Source organism: Solea solea, chromosome 15 (assembly GCF_958295425.1).
Source record: "Solea solea chromosome 15, fSolSol10.1, whole genome shotgun sequence".
In the NCBI taxonomy this organism is placed as follows: domain Eukaryota; kingdom Metazoa; phylum Chordata; class Actinopteri; order Pleuronectiformes; family Soleidae; genus Solea; species Solea solea.
The window spans coordinates 17,844,268-17,858,841 of NC_081148.1; the positions used below are offsets into that span (position 1 = coordinate 17,844,268).

At 39.7% G+C, this 14,574-nt stretch overlaps 1 protein-coding gene across 1 annotated transcript; it reads left to right on the forward strand.

Moving 5' to 3' along the window:
- Positions 1-1,025: 1,025 nt before the first annotated feature.
- On the forward strand, positions 1,026-12,917 carry gclc (glutamate-cysteine ligase, catalytic subunit). The gene is made up of 16 exons (XM_058651399.1): positions 1,026-1,667; positions 4,012-4,124; positions 5,800-5,982; positions 6,542-6,655; positions 6,737-6,795; positions 7,174-7,310; positions 7,516-7,590; positions 8,077-8,193; positions 8,715-8,853; positions 8,984-9,096; positions 9,411-9,503; positions 9,738-9,842; positions 10,375-10,456; positions 10,562-10,671; positions 11,205-11,325; positions 12,135-12,917. The coding sequence occupies exons 1-16, from the start codon at positions 1,518-1,520 to the stop codon at positions 12,314-12,316; spliced, it is 1,893 nt and encodes a 630-aa protein (XP_058507382.1). The 5' UTR covers positions 1,026-1,517; the 3' UTR covers positions 12,317-12,917.
- The last annotated feature ends 1,657 nt before the right edge of the window (positions 12,918-14,574 follow it).

Below are 14,574 nucleotides of genomic sequence, written 5' to 3' on the forward strand. Positions count from 1 at the left end.
AAGATAAATGTAAACTATTTTCTTTTTTTTCAAACATGTATTGTGAAGTATAAAAGTATGTATTTAGTAATGAATTGAATCTACAGGGGAAATGTTCACAAAATATGCATACATTGTAACATTTACAGTGAATTCCACCACTTTTTTAAGTGACGGTGCTTATCAAGATACATGTCAATATCTGGTTTTATTGTTTAATGGAAGGGTTGACTTTAAGTGTAATTGCTCTATCATTCAGTAAACTGATATGTTCTCTGGATATGATATGATCTCAAGTATGCTGGTCTGTGAGCTTCAAGCAGATATTGCAGAGAGAGTGACACCAGGATGAACTGACTTTTCAAAAAATAAATGAACATAAAATGGACTCAGGGCCAAGTAACATTATTAACATTATAACCAATGTAATATATGTACTGTCTGTTTTAAATTCTTCCACTCTGATTCAATGGGGACAACACATGTATCTCCACCAGCAATTGTGTTTACAATATTTACAGATGCATAAAATGTAAAAAGAGGAAGCAATAAAAAAATACAATTGAGGGAGCTAAGACCCCTTCAACATCTCATCTCAGACATGGAAAATAATCTTGCCATGAATTAAATAAAAATGCCACAATTAAAAGAGAACATTTCTCAAATTTCTCAAGTCCAGTTACTACTGATACTGAATGATACTGACATTTATTACCTGAATTATTAAGTACCTACACATTTTATTTGACTTACCTTAAGTTTACTCAATTTCTACCAATAAACCTTCAAATGGATGGATGTTATACACTGTACACAGTATATTTTTAACAAAGTGCACTTATACTTGAGTATACACTTCAGGTGACAGAGATGTTATTTGTTTTATTTAAACTTCCTCCGTGCTGTTAGCACTCAATGCCTACAGATCAGTGGTGGGAGGGCCCGAGCAGGGAAGAATGCTGAGTCACGATGATGTCACTACGCACCCCGTCACGTGTACGGAGCCAGGAGGAGGGCGTGGCCTACGCACATTTAAGTCATCCCAAGCACCCATCAACGAGCATGCGAATGAGTGAGTGAGCGAGCATCAACTGTCCGCGTCACTGTCAAGACACCGCAGAGCTGCACTTTTACAACAACAGTCCGCAGTTGTTCACGTGGCTGAAGCCTCCACGCACTACGTTTTTTTGTCTTCTCTTCTTCTCACCAGCCCACGGGTGGACTCACTTAACTTAGCTAACCGGTTATTAGCTTGTTATGAGCAGGGGCCTGCTTCTCGTGGATGCTCAGCTGAGGTAACTGTCAGGGCACCGCCGCTCCAGCAGCCACGCTCGGGCTCTGAATCCTTGCCCTTATCTCACCGACAGCAGCCCCGAGGACCCAGACTGCCTGCTTTGGGTCGAGACCTACATTCTAGCCCCCCGCGACACCACAGCTAGCTAGCTAATAGTCGGCGTGCGGGGTCAGAAAAAGTAACAGCCTCCTCCACCTCCTCCACCACCACCACCTCATCCTCCTCCTCTCTGCCGGTCTGTGCCATGGGTCTGCTGTCACTGGGCTCTCCACTGAACTGGGAAGAAAGCAAGAAGTATGCGGACCACATCAGAAAACACGGCATCATTCAGTTCCTCAACATCTACAACAAGGTGAAGGATCGTCAGAAAGATGTGCTGAAATGGGGCGATGAGGTAAGAAACTTTTTGTTTGTTTGTTTGTTTTCACTCTGTTGTGGGTAATAAAATGGATGGTTCGGCCATGAAATTTGACAGATACATTAAACTTAACTGAGTGAAAATCTGTTTTGTTCTTGCTTTGTTGACGACATAAGATATAGGTGGGAATCACGGGGTACCTCACGATACGCGATTCATGGTCCATGATGGCAATAATATCACAATTCTGTGATAATCAATGTACTTCAAGACAATTACATGGCAATATCTGTCTTACGGAAGAAAACAAAGTTATAAGTGCAGGATTTCTCTATTTATTCACAACATAGAGAACATAGTGCATTAAGTCTATGGAGCTTTCTCCACAATTATCCTGCTTTGAACTTCCTATTCTTCAGCCAGGTAACTTTCACCCACAAGTTTCCCTTCATTTATTTGAGCAGCACTGCCGTAGCAATGCTGAAGTGAAAGTGTCAGGGACTGTGCCGTAATTTGTTAAAATTGAAATGTCGATATTTGCCCCGGCGTAGCGATTAGCTTATTGTGTAATAAGATATAGTTAATCAAATCAAAAATAATAATTGAGGTTGCACGATGTAACATGTGTAAAAAGTTAAGTTTTTTTGTTTTTTAAATGTAAACATGTTAAGTATGTCTGTTATCTTCTAAGTACTTGTGAGAAAACGATACAATAAAAACATCTTTGATATGTTCAAAACCAGTAAATATCTTATGGGCTTTTTTTTTTTAACAGAATCATTCCACAAATCTAAGCAGTTTCCATTTCAATTTTGCTTGGGAGATTTTCATAGAACTAATGCTGCAAACGTAATATAATTTGGATCTCTCTAACCTGTTGCATTACAAACAATATGAAGGCTGACATTTAAAAAAAAAAAAATATCCCTCAGTTGTTAAATTAATTTACTTTTTATTTACTGTGACCACTCAGTGCAACTCTACAGTCATAAATGAGAATGTAAGCCCCACTGCATCAGCACACATCTAGTGGCAAAGAAAAATGATGCCTGGCAGCATTCTTTTTAAACCGCTTTATGTAAGTGGAAGTAAATGCCACAACATGATAGATAGATAGATAGACAGACAGACGGATAGATATTTTCGGTGTGAACGGGCCAGAGGGTTCAAATGTATCTTTTTCTCACTGGGATTTTACTGTGCATATCATACTGGCTAAACATTAAACACTCCCACATTAAAAAACCTGAACCATCCATTTAAACTCAACCATTGTAAACTTATTGTTGACCAACAATCCCAATTCTGATCCTGAACAGATGTGCTATACACAAAACTGCCAAGAACACTGCAAGAAACAACCAGTTCCCAAATATCTGTCCACACGTTAATTGACTGAGAAGCTTGTAAAAAGCTGTCCCAACTGACTTGTACAGAACGGATGTTTGGCAAGATATGTTGTGATATTTGTTTCAAAGGTATGCAAACTGACATTGACTATTTGCAAAAAAATAAAGAATGTGTGGTTATGCTAATAGAGACAAGACATAGACACGCCAGCCCCCGCAAATAAGTCTTCGAAATTGTTTTTATTATTTGCTCTTGCTTGTTTGCTGCACAATTTACCTTACAGCAGAGCATCCGGATGTTGTGCAATGTTTCTACACTGTAGTTCAGTTATACGTATTTTATTATATTTATTATAAGAATTGTTACTTGAATGCTAAAGTTTAAAGAATTGTTTTCCTGAAACATTGTGTCCATTGATATAATCTGTAAGCAGTAATTAATGTGTTAAACGATCAAAATCAAATTTTGAGGATATCGACTAATTATTGTTGCCCATATTGCCCACTCCTAAGTACATGAGTGTTTCAACATCCAAAACACATATGAAACTTTAAGCGTACTGCACAGTATCATTATCAATACTATGTCGTTCCTGATGGTGTAACCAAGTCACTTTGTTGTTTATATGTAGCACCACCACTGGCGTGCTTTATAGGACGAGACAAACTGTTTCTCCGGATACATCTTAGACCTTAAAGAAAGTACTGTTGTGCAACATCTTAAGTAAATGTTATCTTGTTTTCAAAAGCTCCCAAAGCAGGTTTGCCTTTCTACATTTTCCCCCCTATTCTAGTCCATAAAACATCACAGCACCAAAGCTTGGTGCAAAGTGTTTTGATTTCGAACAATGTGGAATGCTGTTGTGATAGAGTAATCCCTCGTTCAGACAGAGGATTACAGGGTGGGCAGCGTCAAAGTCAAGGAAACGTGACTGATGAATTGGAATCGATGTGACGGCGTCACAAATGTCAGCTTTCATCTGAGGTCGAGGGATTGGAACTATAGACTAACCTACTACATTTGCTCTTAGGTCGAGTACATGCTGCTGGAACTGTGTGACAAGGATGAGAAGGTCCGACTTGTCCTGAAGGGTGAAGATGTGGTGAAAACGCTTCAAGACCAGGGTGAAATGATCAACCCCAAGTATGTAAACCCCTCTATTGTCACAGTGTGAAAGTCTTTAAAAAACTAAACGTTCTCATATAAAAGATTACTTTCATTTTGTTTCCACCTTGGTTTTTTATTTTAAGACTAATGAGTTGAGTCATAGAGTTTTGTGTCTTATAAAGGTTTTACTACTTACCTTCAAAAAGTAAAATCCAATACAATCCAAAATAGAGTCATGTCATATGCTTCACTATGCACAGACGCTAAAAATGTAAATAAAAATCAGCCAAAGCATTTTAGCTGAGTCATGTTTGGGCTGTTTATTTCCTCTCTTTTGGGAGAACAATTTTTTGTTACACAGTTGGAGATAACTTCACAGTTCATAAATGGTCTAATATGACTGTATCGGACTGATATCGGTTGATACTCGAGTTTTTGATATCGGTATCGAAACAAAAAAGTGGCATCATCCCATCCCTGCTACTTAGACAAATAAAACTCCATGACTTTGGTAGTTGGCTCTTATTATCCCACAATCATACTAACTATGCAAAGCCTCTCTCACACTAAGAACTAAATGAATGTTTCACTTTTACTAAGGGCACAAATTAGAGCAACGGTAAGGAAAAATACAAAAAACTCTAACTTAGGTTCTGTCTGTTAAGGTTCTTATTCGTTCAAGTTATTGTCAGCAGTTAGAGAATAACTGAATAACTGGTTGAAAAAGGTATTCAGGTATTTGACTGGATACTTTTCTAGATAGTTGATAAGTTAAACAATGCAGGTCGGTCACCATCTGACCCACTTTCAGGTTGTTGTTTTCACCCGTGTTGAGGTGTGAATGAAGGTTGTCAGCGATACACTCTGCTATTGCAAGTCCTGTGTTGTAAGAGTGCTGAGGCTCCTTTTAAGGACCATGTTTTATGTGTGTGTGTACACTGAATGAGTGGTTGAGTGACAGCAGCACATTCAAGTGTGTGTGAGGCGTGTCCAGACACCTGCGTCAGTGTGTTCATTTGCCAATAAAACGTAAACGTGTCAGCCCAAAGTATGATAGATTTTTATGATAGATTGGTGGTTTGCAGCATTCTTTTGTTGCACCCCTACTTTAAACACATCTTAAATAAAACCGCTACCTACTCGGAGGTCATGGCTGCGTCAGTAGAATGTAGTAGAATGAGTAGAATACTTGAGAAGAGTAGAGGTGGGTTTGATTTTCCTCCCAGGCAAACAAAACGACTGAATTTGACTAATCGCCTGCATACTGCTGGCTCCCTGTATTTGACTTTCAAAGTCACCACTCATTCTAAAAATTCTCTGTGCTTTTTGTGTCGCACACAAACAGGTGTGTTTTGTTTAAGATGTGCACACAGGGACAATAAAATAATTTTTTTTTTTAATTCAATGAATACAGTGATGCTCAGTTTTCAGTTGTTTTTTTTTATTTTATCAACAGTGGGAATAGTAGAGTTGATACCGACCTCATCCCTCTGTCTCTCACACACATTACACAGCACTCGCTCAAGCACATGTACATTGAGTCTGCGCTTGTTCTGCCAATATCACGGCTTACATACAGTTAAAAGGGAGAGTGCTCAGTCTGCTTAAGCAGAGAGGTTATTGTGGTACTGAGACCCTTTCCCATGGCCTTTTTTTTCTTTATGACGTAGAAGGCTTCAATGTGTTCACAAACTCTTTTATGTTTCTGCAGTCACCCCACACTCTGGAGACCAGAGTATAGCAGCTATATGGTTGAAGGAACTCCAGGGCAGCCATACGGCGGCACTATGTCAGAGTTCAACACTGTGGAGAGCAACATGAGGAAGAGACGACGAGAGGCCTCATCTGTCCTCAACCAGAATGAAAGCCTCTGCACCATCACCTCATTTCCAAGGTACTTGCGTAGCTTTTATCGTAAAATGACTTGCATTTTGTGACATGCAGTATACATATGAAGGTTTTCAAAAATAAACTTTCATGAATAAAAATTGGGCTTCCCTTGTGTCCTGGAAAGAGTTTTGCAGTCGGGTAAAACACACAATTATCTATCAATCCCTGTGAGCACTGGATCACTGTACCAGTGTGGTTTGACGACAGTGTAATAACAATAAGCATTTAAAAGCTGAGTCAGCATAATTGCTAGGTAGTTTTGCATACAAAGGCTTAGTGTTTGTAGCAGCAATGTTGGTTTAAGACTTTAATACTTGAATTTTACTAGAACAGGGTGCTCTAGTATGGTGTGATAAAGATGGTGGCAGTTATTTAACTCAACCTTGAGCTTTCAATTGTACATGTATGTTAAGTTCAGTCTAGATATGCCAGAAGATTAAATAGTATAATAATTAAATAGAGTAATAAGAAGAAGAATATGATAAATTAAAATGTCCACAAAGTGTATGGAAACCTGAATCCACTTTCTAACAGCTGTGTATGTTTGCTGGTCCTTTGTTTAGGTTAGGTTGTCCAGGTTTCACCAAACCAGAGTACAAGCCAAGTCCGGTTGAGAAGGGAGCGTCAAAGTCACTGTTCTTCCCAGACGAAGCCATCAACAGACACCCGAGGTTTAGGTACGTCTTCACAACAGTGTGCACGCATGCTTTCCCTCACAAATCAAGAAAAAAGTACAAAATCTACTGCTTTTTTTACAGCACCCTTACCAGAAACATACGTCACAGAAGAGGAGAGAAAGTTGTTATAAATGTTCCAAGTAAGTTTGGGGTGAAATTACTTAAAATACGTTTTGTCACTTTGCCAATCAATGTCTTTACGGGGGGGGGGGAATCACATGTACTCGGTGAAGGCGACGACTGAAAGTTACGCATTTTCTAAAACGCATTTTAGTTCCATTCTGTCAGTTTGCTTTTAGAAATGCTCCATTTTCCAAACAGCATTTTTGTCTGAGCCTTAAGATAATCAATTTAGCATTTAATTTGTGATTCCCCCTTTGAATTAATTGTTGAATATGAGGACAGGCATTAGTGTGTACTAGTTTGCATGCTCTGATCTGCATTCATTCTGGCATTTAATTTGCCTCCTGGACTGAGTGGAATGAATAAGATGCCATTCCCTGTTTTCTTTTGTTAAGTCTTCAAAGACAAGTGCACTCCATCTCCATTTGTGGAGGAGTTTCCCGAGGATGATGGTGAAGCAGCAAGGGCGTCTTTGCCCGATCACATCTACATGGACGCCATGGGCTTCGGCATGGGCAACTGCTGTCTGCAGGTACTGAATAAACTAACGGACCAATGTGGCGTCTTTGAGGCTTTGTCTCCTTGAACTGTCCTTTTTGTTGTTTTTTTTTGTTTTTTTTGTCAGGATGTGATGATGTAACCTGCACTGTTTAGTGTTTTTTGGTTCACTGCAACTTAACAATCTCCAATAGGTGATGTATGAATGCACTTCAGTCTCTTTTATTGTGTTGTTGCAGGTAACATTCCAGGCTTGCAGCATTGATGAGGCAAGATATCTTTATGACCAACTAGCAACTTTCTGCCCCATTGTGGTGAGAAGACATTACAGCATGTCCTTTATTTCTCCTTTTCTTTATTCTTTTCCAGCAGGACTATGTCAAATTTTGTAAAGTTTTCATGTTTGTTTGTTTTTTTTTTTTTAAAGAAACTTGGGATCTAAAATCTAGTTCACAGTATGTGATTTTCAGTGTGATAGAGTGGCTGTTTTGCGAGTTGTGGCCTGTCGCCGCTAATCGGTACATGATCAAAACCTAAACAGGAACACAACTACAGCTCATTAGAGAGAAGGAGGAGGAAGAAGTTCAGCAGTTGCTCTAAATTAAGCCTGGTTTCCGCAGTCACGTCCCCTGTCACTTCTTGCATAAATGAGTTTTTGTGACAAATTTTCATCTTGGATGAGATGGATGCTTTGTCAGTGTGTGTGTGTGTGTGTGTGTGTGTGTGTGTGTGAGAGAGAACTGGCAGCACTGGCTGTGTGTTTGCGCTGTATATGACATTTGTTATTGTTTGTTTTAAAGATGGCGTTGAGTGCAGCCTCACCCTTCTACAGAGGCCATGTGTCGGATATTGATTGTCGCTGGGGAGTTATTTCTGCCTCGGTGGACGACAGGACACAGGAGGAGCGCGGCCTGAAGGTGAGTGGATAAAAAAAAAAATGCAGATCCTGTACAGAAAGAGTTTTTTGGTCTGCGGTCACTGAATCTGTTGCTTTAGCGCAGGGGTCTGCAACCTGCGGCTCTAGAGCCACATGTGGCCCTTCAGGCCCTCTGTGGTAAATGAAATATGGGAAACCATTCTCAACACTTAAATGAAGTAATGTGTACATATAGATGTACAACTATGGAGTCCTATCCATCTTTGGACCCACATACTTGTGCCAGGCAGTTTTTCTCAAGCATGCACTACATCAAATTCAAATATTGCTTTATGTATTTAAAGTCGGTTACTTTTAATTTCATGAACTTATCACAAACAATAGGACTAGGGCCACAGTGATTTGGGTAAAAACTGCAATGAAATGTCAAATAGTTTCTGCAGCTCCAGATGAATTTTATTTGGGTGGAAAGGGGAGAAAGAAGGCTCTTTTCATACTAAAGGTTTCAGACTGCTTCAATGTAACCAAACTATTGTGTGACACGATTTTTCCCTCTTGCAGCCCCTGAAAAACAACAAATACAGGATCTTCAAGTCACGATACGACTCTATTGACAGCTACTTATCCACCTGTGGGGAGAAGTACAATGACATCGAATTGACAAAAGACAATGAGATCTACGAGCAGCTGCTCGCCGCAGGTAACGTCCTCTCGGAATTTGTAGAGGGACTGAATTGTCCTGAAACCACATTTGTGTCTCCATGTTGAAATATATACTGTAATTCCTTGAAGCTTTTTACAGTAACAAACTAAATGTTTTATCTCTACAGGAATCGATAAGCTACTTGCCCAACACATCGCTCACCTCTTCATCCGGGACCCACTCACAGTGTTCAATGAGAAAATACACTTGGATGATGAAAATGAGTCTGATCACTTTGAGGTGAAGTTTCCAGTATTCTCTAAGGCCTGTTTTACACACTGTGTGTGTGTGCGTGCGTGCGTGTGTGTGTGTGTGTGTGTGTTCTTCGGTTTCAGCGTTTCAGTTGTCAAAGGCAAACTCTAAAACACAGCCTCACTGTGAACAACACAGTTGGACAAGATTCAGCAGATCAGCGCAGCTGCTGCTGCTGTCACGCACCTCACATGCATCCAGAGTGACACTGGTTTAAGGCGTCTTGTCAGAAATCCAACTTTACAAGCTTGATTTCTGCAGGGCTTCATTTTTAACTCTTATCTCTCAATCATGTTTTGAAGAACCTCCAGTCGACCAACTGGCAGACGATGAGGTTCAAACCTCCACCTCCAAACTCTGACATCGGCTGGAGAGTTGAGTTCCGACCCATGGAGGTAATTTCACCAATCACCATTCACTCAAATCCCTCAGGTGTGTTGCATACGGGCAAATTGGCACTTAGTGGTGTGTTTTTTTTCCAGTTGCCTATATGTATATATTCCCACACAGTATACGTACACACCTGAGGATACAGTTATCTGCATTATTTAGAATTGGATTCTTGGATCATATTTCTGACATAGTATATCTGATATAGTCTAAAACTTTCTTCCCTTTCTGTCTTTCAGGTACAGCTTACTGACTTTGAAAATGCTGCGTACGTGGTCTTTGTGGTGCTGCTCACCAGAGTGATCTTATCCTATAAACTGGATTTCCTCATCCCTTTGTCAAAGGTGAATGCAGCCGCACATCCAAAGAATTTTAAAACTGCAGTGTCACACGGGGAGTGATGTGTGTTTATGTTTAGTTTAGGCCACAAAGAAGCAGAAGCACAACAGGTTTCAGGAGTGAATTCTACTGCTTGTAAAATACGATCATCCAGCTGTTTGACATAGTTATTGCTTCTTGCCCCCACCCATTCCTGCTCTGCTGGTGTACACACAACGAGCCTGTTTTCTGTTGTCAGAGATGTCTTCCTGTTAAAACGGAGTCTCTTTTTCTCTCCACTGAGGCCGATTGTTTGCTCATTGTGTGAATATTTGGGTTTCTCTGCTCTCTATAATGTTGTAAAGGTTTCCACCTCACTTTGTAGATAATGTATGTTTATTAAATTAAATTAAATTAAATTAAATTAAATTGAATTGATGCAGCATGCAGTTAATGTTACAAAGGCTATTCATTGCAGCTTTAGGAAATTGGGTGCGCATTTTGCATCCCTGAGATTGTGACATTTCTGTAACACAGAAAACACTTTGTTTTCATCAGGTTGACGAGAATATGAAAATGGCACAGAGGAGAAATGCGGTCAACGAGGGCATGTTTTACTTCCGAAAGGACATGTTCAAAGGTGAGCATAAAGGCAATCAATCACAGTACAACTTCAGCCTGATGCTTGTGACGAGAGCGTCAAATAGTCCCGAGTAACTGACACAAGTGTGATGTCCACCAAAAGGCTGCAACCCAGGCCTCGATGGTACGTCTGCTGCTCAGAACGGCACGGAGACCGACGGTGCTAATGAGGAATACATGCTGATGAACATCGACACAATCATCAACGGAAAGGTGATTATCGTCTGATGCTGAATGACTCTGCATGTACGTTTCCATGCTCGGTTAACTCGTGCCATTTATATTGACTGTAGTCTCTGAAGTGTCCGCCAGGTGGTGCTATGCCCCATTTCAAGCTTGTCAGAACTAGGCATTTTCTGGTTTATTGCAGCACATTATTTTAACAACTTTAGCTGGCAGCAACTTGGTGCCATTCCATGTCTTTCTAACACCCATTAACTTCAAAAACATTGAATTATTTAAGCTGATGGAGCCTTAAAAAGGCCAGTAAGAGTCCAGGTGAATGTATACAAGCGTTAGTAAATGAAATTCCAACCACATTATCTGTCAAACTAATGTGTCCACATGTATTCTAAAAGTCTGGCTTTAGTCGGAAAAAATAACACAATAATATTAAGACATACTGACTGTTGATGCAGGTGTGCCAACACCCCAGCTGTGCCTCACAGGGCGGATAGCGCAGTTGGATACTGTTCCTCTTGTTTCTCATCCAAACCATGACATGTGGTTTTTTTGTCTGTCACCAGGAGGGAGTTTTTCAAGGTCTTATCCCGATTCTTAACAGCTATCTGGAAAACATGGAAGTCGATGTAGACACCAGATGCACCATTTTGAATTATCTGAAGCTCATCAAGAAACGGGCGTCAGGTAAATGTTCATCAAACACTCACCACATGGGGGAATCCACTGAACGCCTATGCGCTTCCGTTGCGGCATCCGAAGTTGAATTTGCGTCCACTTAAGTCGACACGTCAACTTCCACTGACTACATTTGTGTCGTTGCTCCAGCGGTCCGTCTCTAACGCAGAGAATAGAGTTAGCATGAGCAGAAAAGTCAATCACTGATACAACATTAAAGTGTTATTTTCAAAATAAAAGCCCCCCGTGTTGACACCATTTGGTATTTCACTTAACTACATTGCTGTGAAAAAGTATTTGCGCACTTCCTGATTTATTATTTTTTTGCATGTTTGTCACCCTTAAATGTTTCAGATTATCAAACAACTTTAAATATTAGACAAAGATAACCCAAATAAACACAAAATGCTAAGTGATGATATTATTTATTAAGGAAAAAATATATCCAAACCTACATGGCTCTATGTGAAAAAGTAATTGCCCCCCCCCCTTGTAAAATCATGAAGTAACTGTGGTTAATCACATTTTTTGGAAAGCAGAGTGCAATTTCACTAGCCACACCCAGACTTGTTGAATCAAGAGATCAATTCAAGAGAGCACTGTACATCAACAACACTCTGAAATCTCTCGTGCAGCTCTAGCGTTCCACAGCAGACGGAGCTGTGAGCACATCCAGTGAGTGTCGACGGATCGAGCAGTGCAAACGCAAACGTGCCGCAATACGCGCTCAGTGGAATCCCAGACTTGACGTTTAAGCCATGACCGAGATTTGCATCCTCTTAGTCCTCTCACGTCTCACTCTTGCTTATTTGAAACAGGCGAGCTGATGACTATGGCCAAGTGGATGAGGGAATTTGTTGCCAATCACCCGCAGTACAAGCAGGACAGCGTCATAAGTGACAAGATCAACTACGACCTGTGTCTAAAGTGCGACCGGATCGCTAAAGGTGAAGAGCAGTGCCCGGAGCTCATTGGAAACCCAGTAAACAAGGTGAAATGAAAAAAAAAAACAATGTTATAGAAATGCATCATCACTGTAAGACAAACACGCATGTGAAGACAGACCAAAATGTGTGGTTCAACAACAAATGTGGTCCAAGTGTAAGAGAATGCAGAACAGCATGTGTGTGTGTGTGTGTGTGTGTGCGGTAATGAAGGAAAAAAACACCTGCATAAAATGTATGTATATATGTTTCAGATTTTTATGATTACAAAATTATTTTAATAGGATTATGACATACAAGAGGTTGTGGAATAGAAATCAGATGTGTATTTATTTTTATCCAGAAAATAATGGCTATCTGTGTGAGAATGTAAATGTAGCAAAGAGCTGTACAGTAATCTGATTTTAGTCTCGTGTTCTGTAAATACTGTATCTTGGCTCTAAGCAACAGTAACATCGTAGGCACTCTCTGTTTGCTAGAAATCAGACATTCTTTACATTTGGTTGAGGGTTGGTTTTTTTGGGGGGGTTGTCTTTTTATTTCGTTTTGCTGGTGACATCATAGTGGGACCTTTTACTGTATGTTGCATCAGACTGGAAATATTAATCAGTTGTTTGCAGTGTGATGCAGCTCCAAATAAATCTGTACAAAAAGAAATTGGTCTATTCTCTTTTCTTTCTTTTTTTTTTCTCTTATAGGGAATAGATTAAGCCTGTTCAAATATTATATGGCTTAGGCCATATTAAAGGAATACGTCACCGATTTGCATTTAGCTTTGTATTACTAGAATATGGGTAGTATTTTTGAATGAGTCGAGAATTTTCTTCATTCTTTGTTTTGTTACGTGCCCACCAGTGACACTTGGTCCAAGCCTTGGTCCGAGGCTTGAATCTGCAACGCTAATTCAGCACTTTTTAGACCCACTCATAGGGGGACGGGACCTCGTTCCTAGAATGTAAACAGTGTCCGCCATCTTGGCTAACAGTTACGCTAACAGGACCAAGTGTCACTGGTTCGCACGTAACTAAGAAAAGAATGAAGATATTTCTCAACTCAGGGGAAACTGAGGTTGGGAAGCACAATTTTTTTTCAAATATACTACCCCTATTCTAGTAACACAAAGTTGAATGCAAATCGGTGAAGTATTCCTTTAAGATTAAGGATGTACTTGATCAGCCCTTGTATAGAAAGTATAGAAAGTATAGAAATCTTTGCAGTGATCCAAATTATGATCACCTTGTTTTATACACCTACAGAAATGACTGCAGTCAACCAGAGCAAAGCAGTCTGGAAAGAGCACTGTAAATGTATATGTACTGATAAAAAACACACACATATACTAATCAAATGTGAACTTACATACATGTAAATGAGGGTATAAATAGTCATAAAATGTAACATGCAATTAAACAAAATAAAATGTGCAAGAATGATCTTTCCACTGACTGAGTTGGTGTTGTGTCTGACGGTGACAGGAGATGTATTAATTATTATTATTATTTGCAATTAACTGCATTTATGTAGCACCTTTCAAAATATGGGTGCCTTTAAGAGGATACATAATACAATGAGAACAAAGCAGACCTGGTCATCAGATTATAAATGAGGGTTGATTACAACAATAAAAGCAGAGAATCAAAAAGATTAAAATCTAGATATTACACCATAAAAAGAGTATAAATGTACTTGTAAAAATGTGAGTGGATGCCGTGACTGAGAAAAGGCCGTTCACCCTTGAACCTCAGCTGAGTAATTTCTTATCAAGTCCAGCAGTGGTCAAAGATGAAGGTCTGTCAAAGAGCAGGACAGCAACTTATCTCAAACACAGCTACTGTAGATGGAACAATTTCAGTTTTCTTGCCAATTGCTAGCAGTGTATGTATGGTATTGTAAATGCATTTTACACAAACTGTAAGGAAATTATCAGTGGGGCTGGTTGTCATTTGTTCAGCAGATTATTGGGTCAAAGGCTCATAAAATACTGGTGGAAAGAAAATAATTTCCACTCAAAAGTGGGGAAAAAAAAGCTTCACTCTTGGACAGCAACATTTAAACTTCTACATATTTGGCTCCACTTAAAATAAAAGTGTGTGTGGTTTGGTATTTTTTTATTAAATGCTGATTCATTTGCTCCAAAAGTCTTTTTACACACAGCATGACCGAACCTTCTCATCCGCAAGATGGTGATGTTGAACTGCAGCTCCACATAAAAGTGAACTGTGATGAGAAATTAGAGCATTACCTTAGTTTGACCTGATCGGATGATCGCAGCTGATACAGGCCTACACTGTGTAATAAAAAAAGATAAAAATAA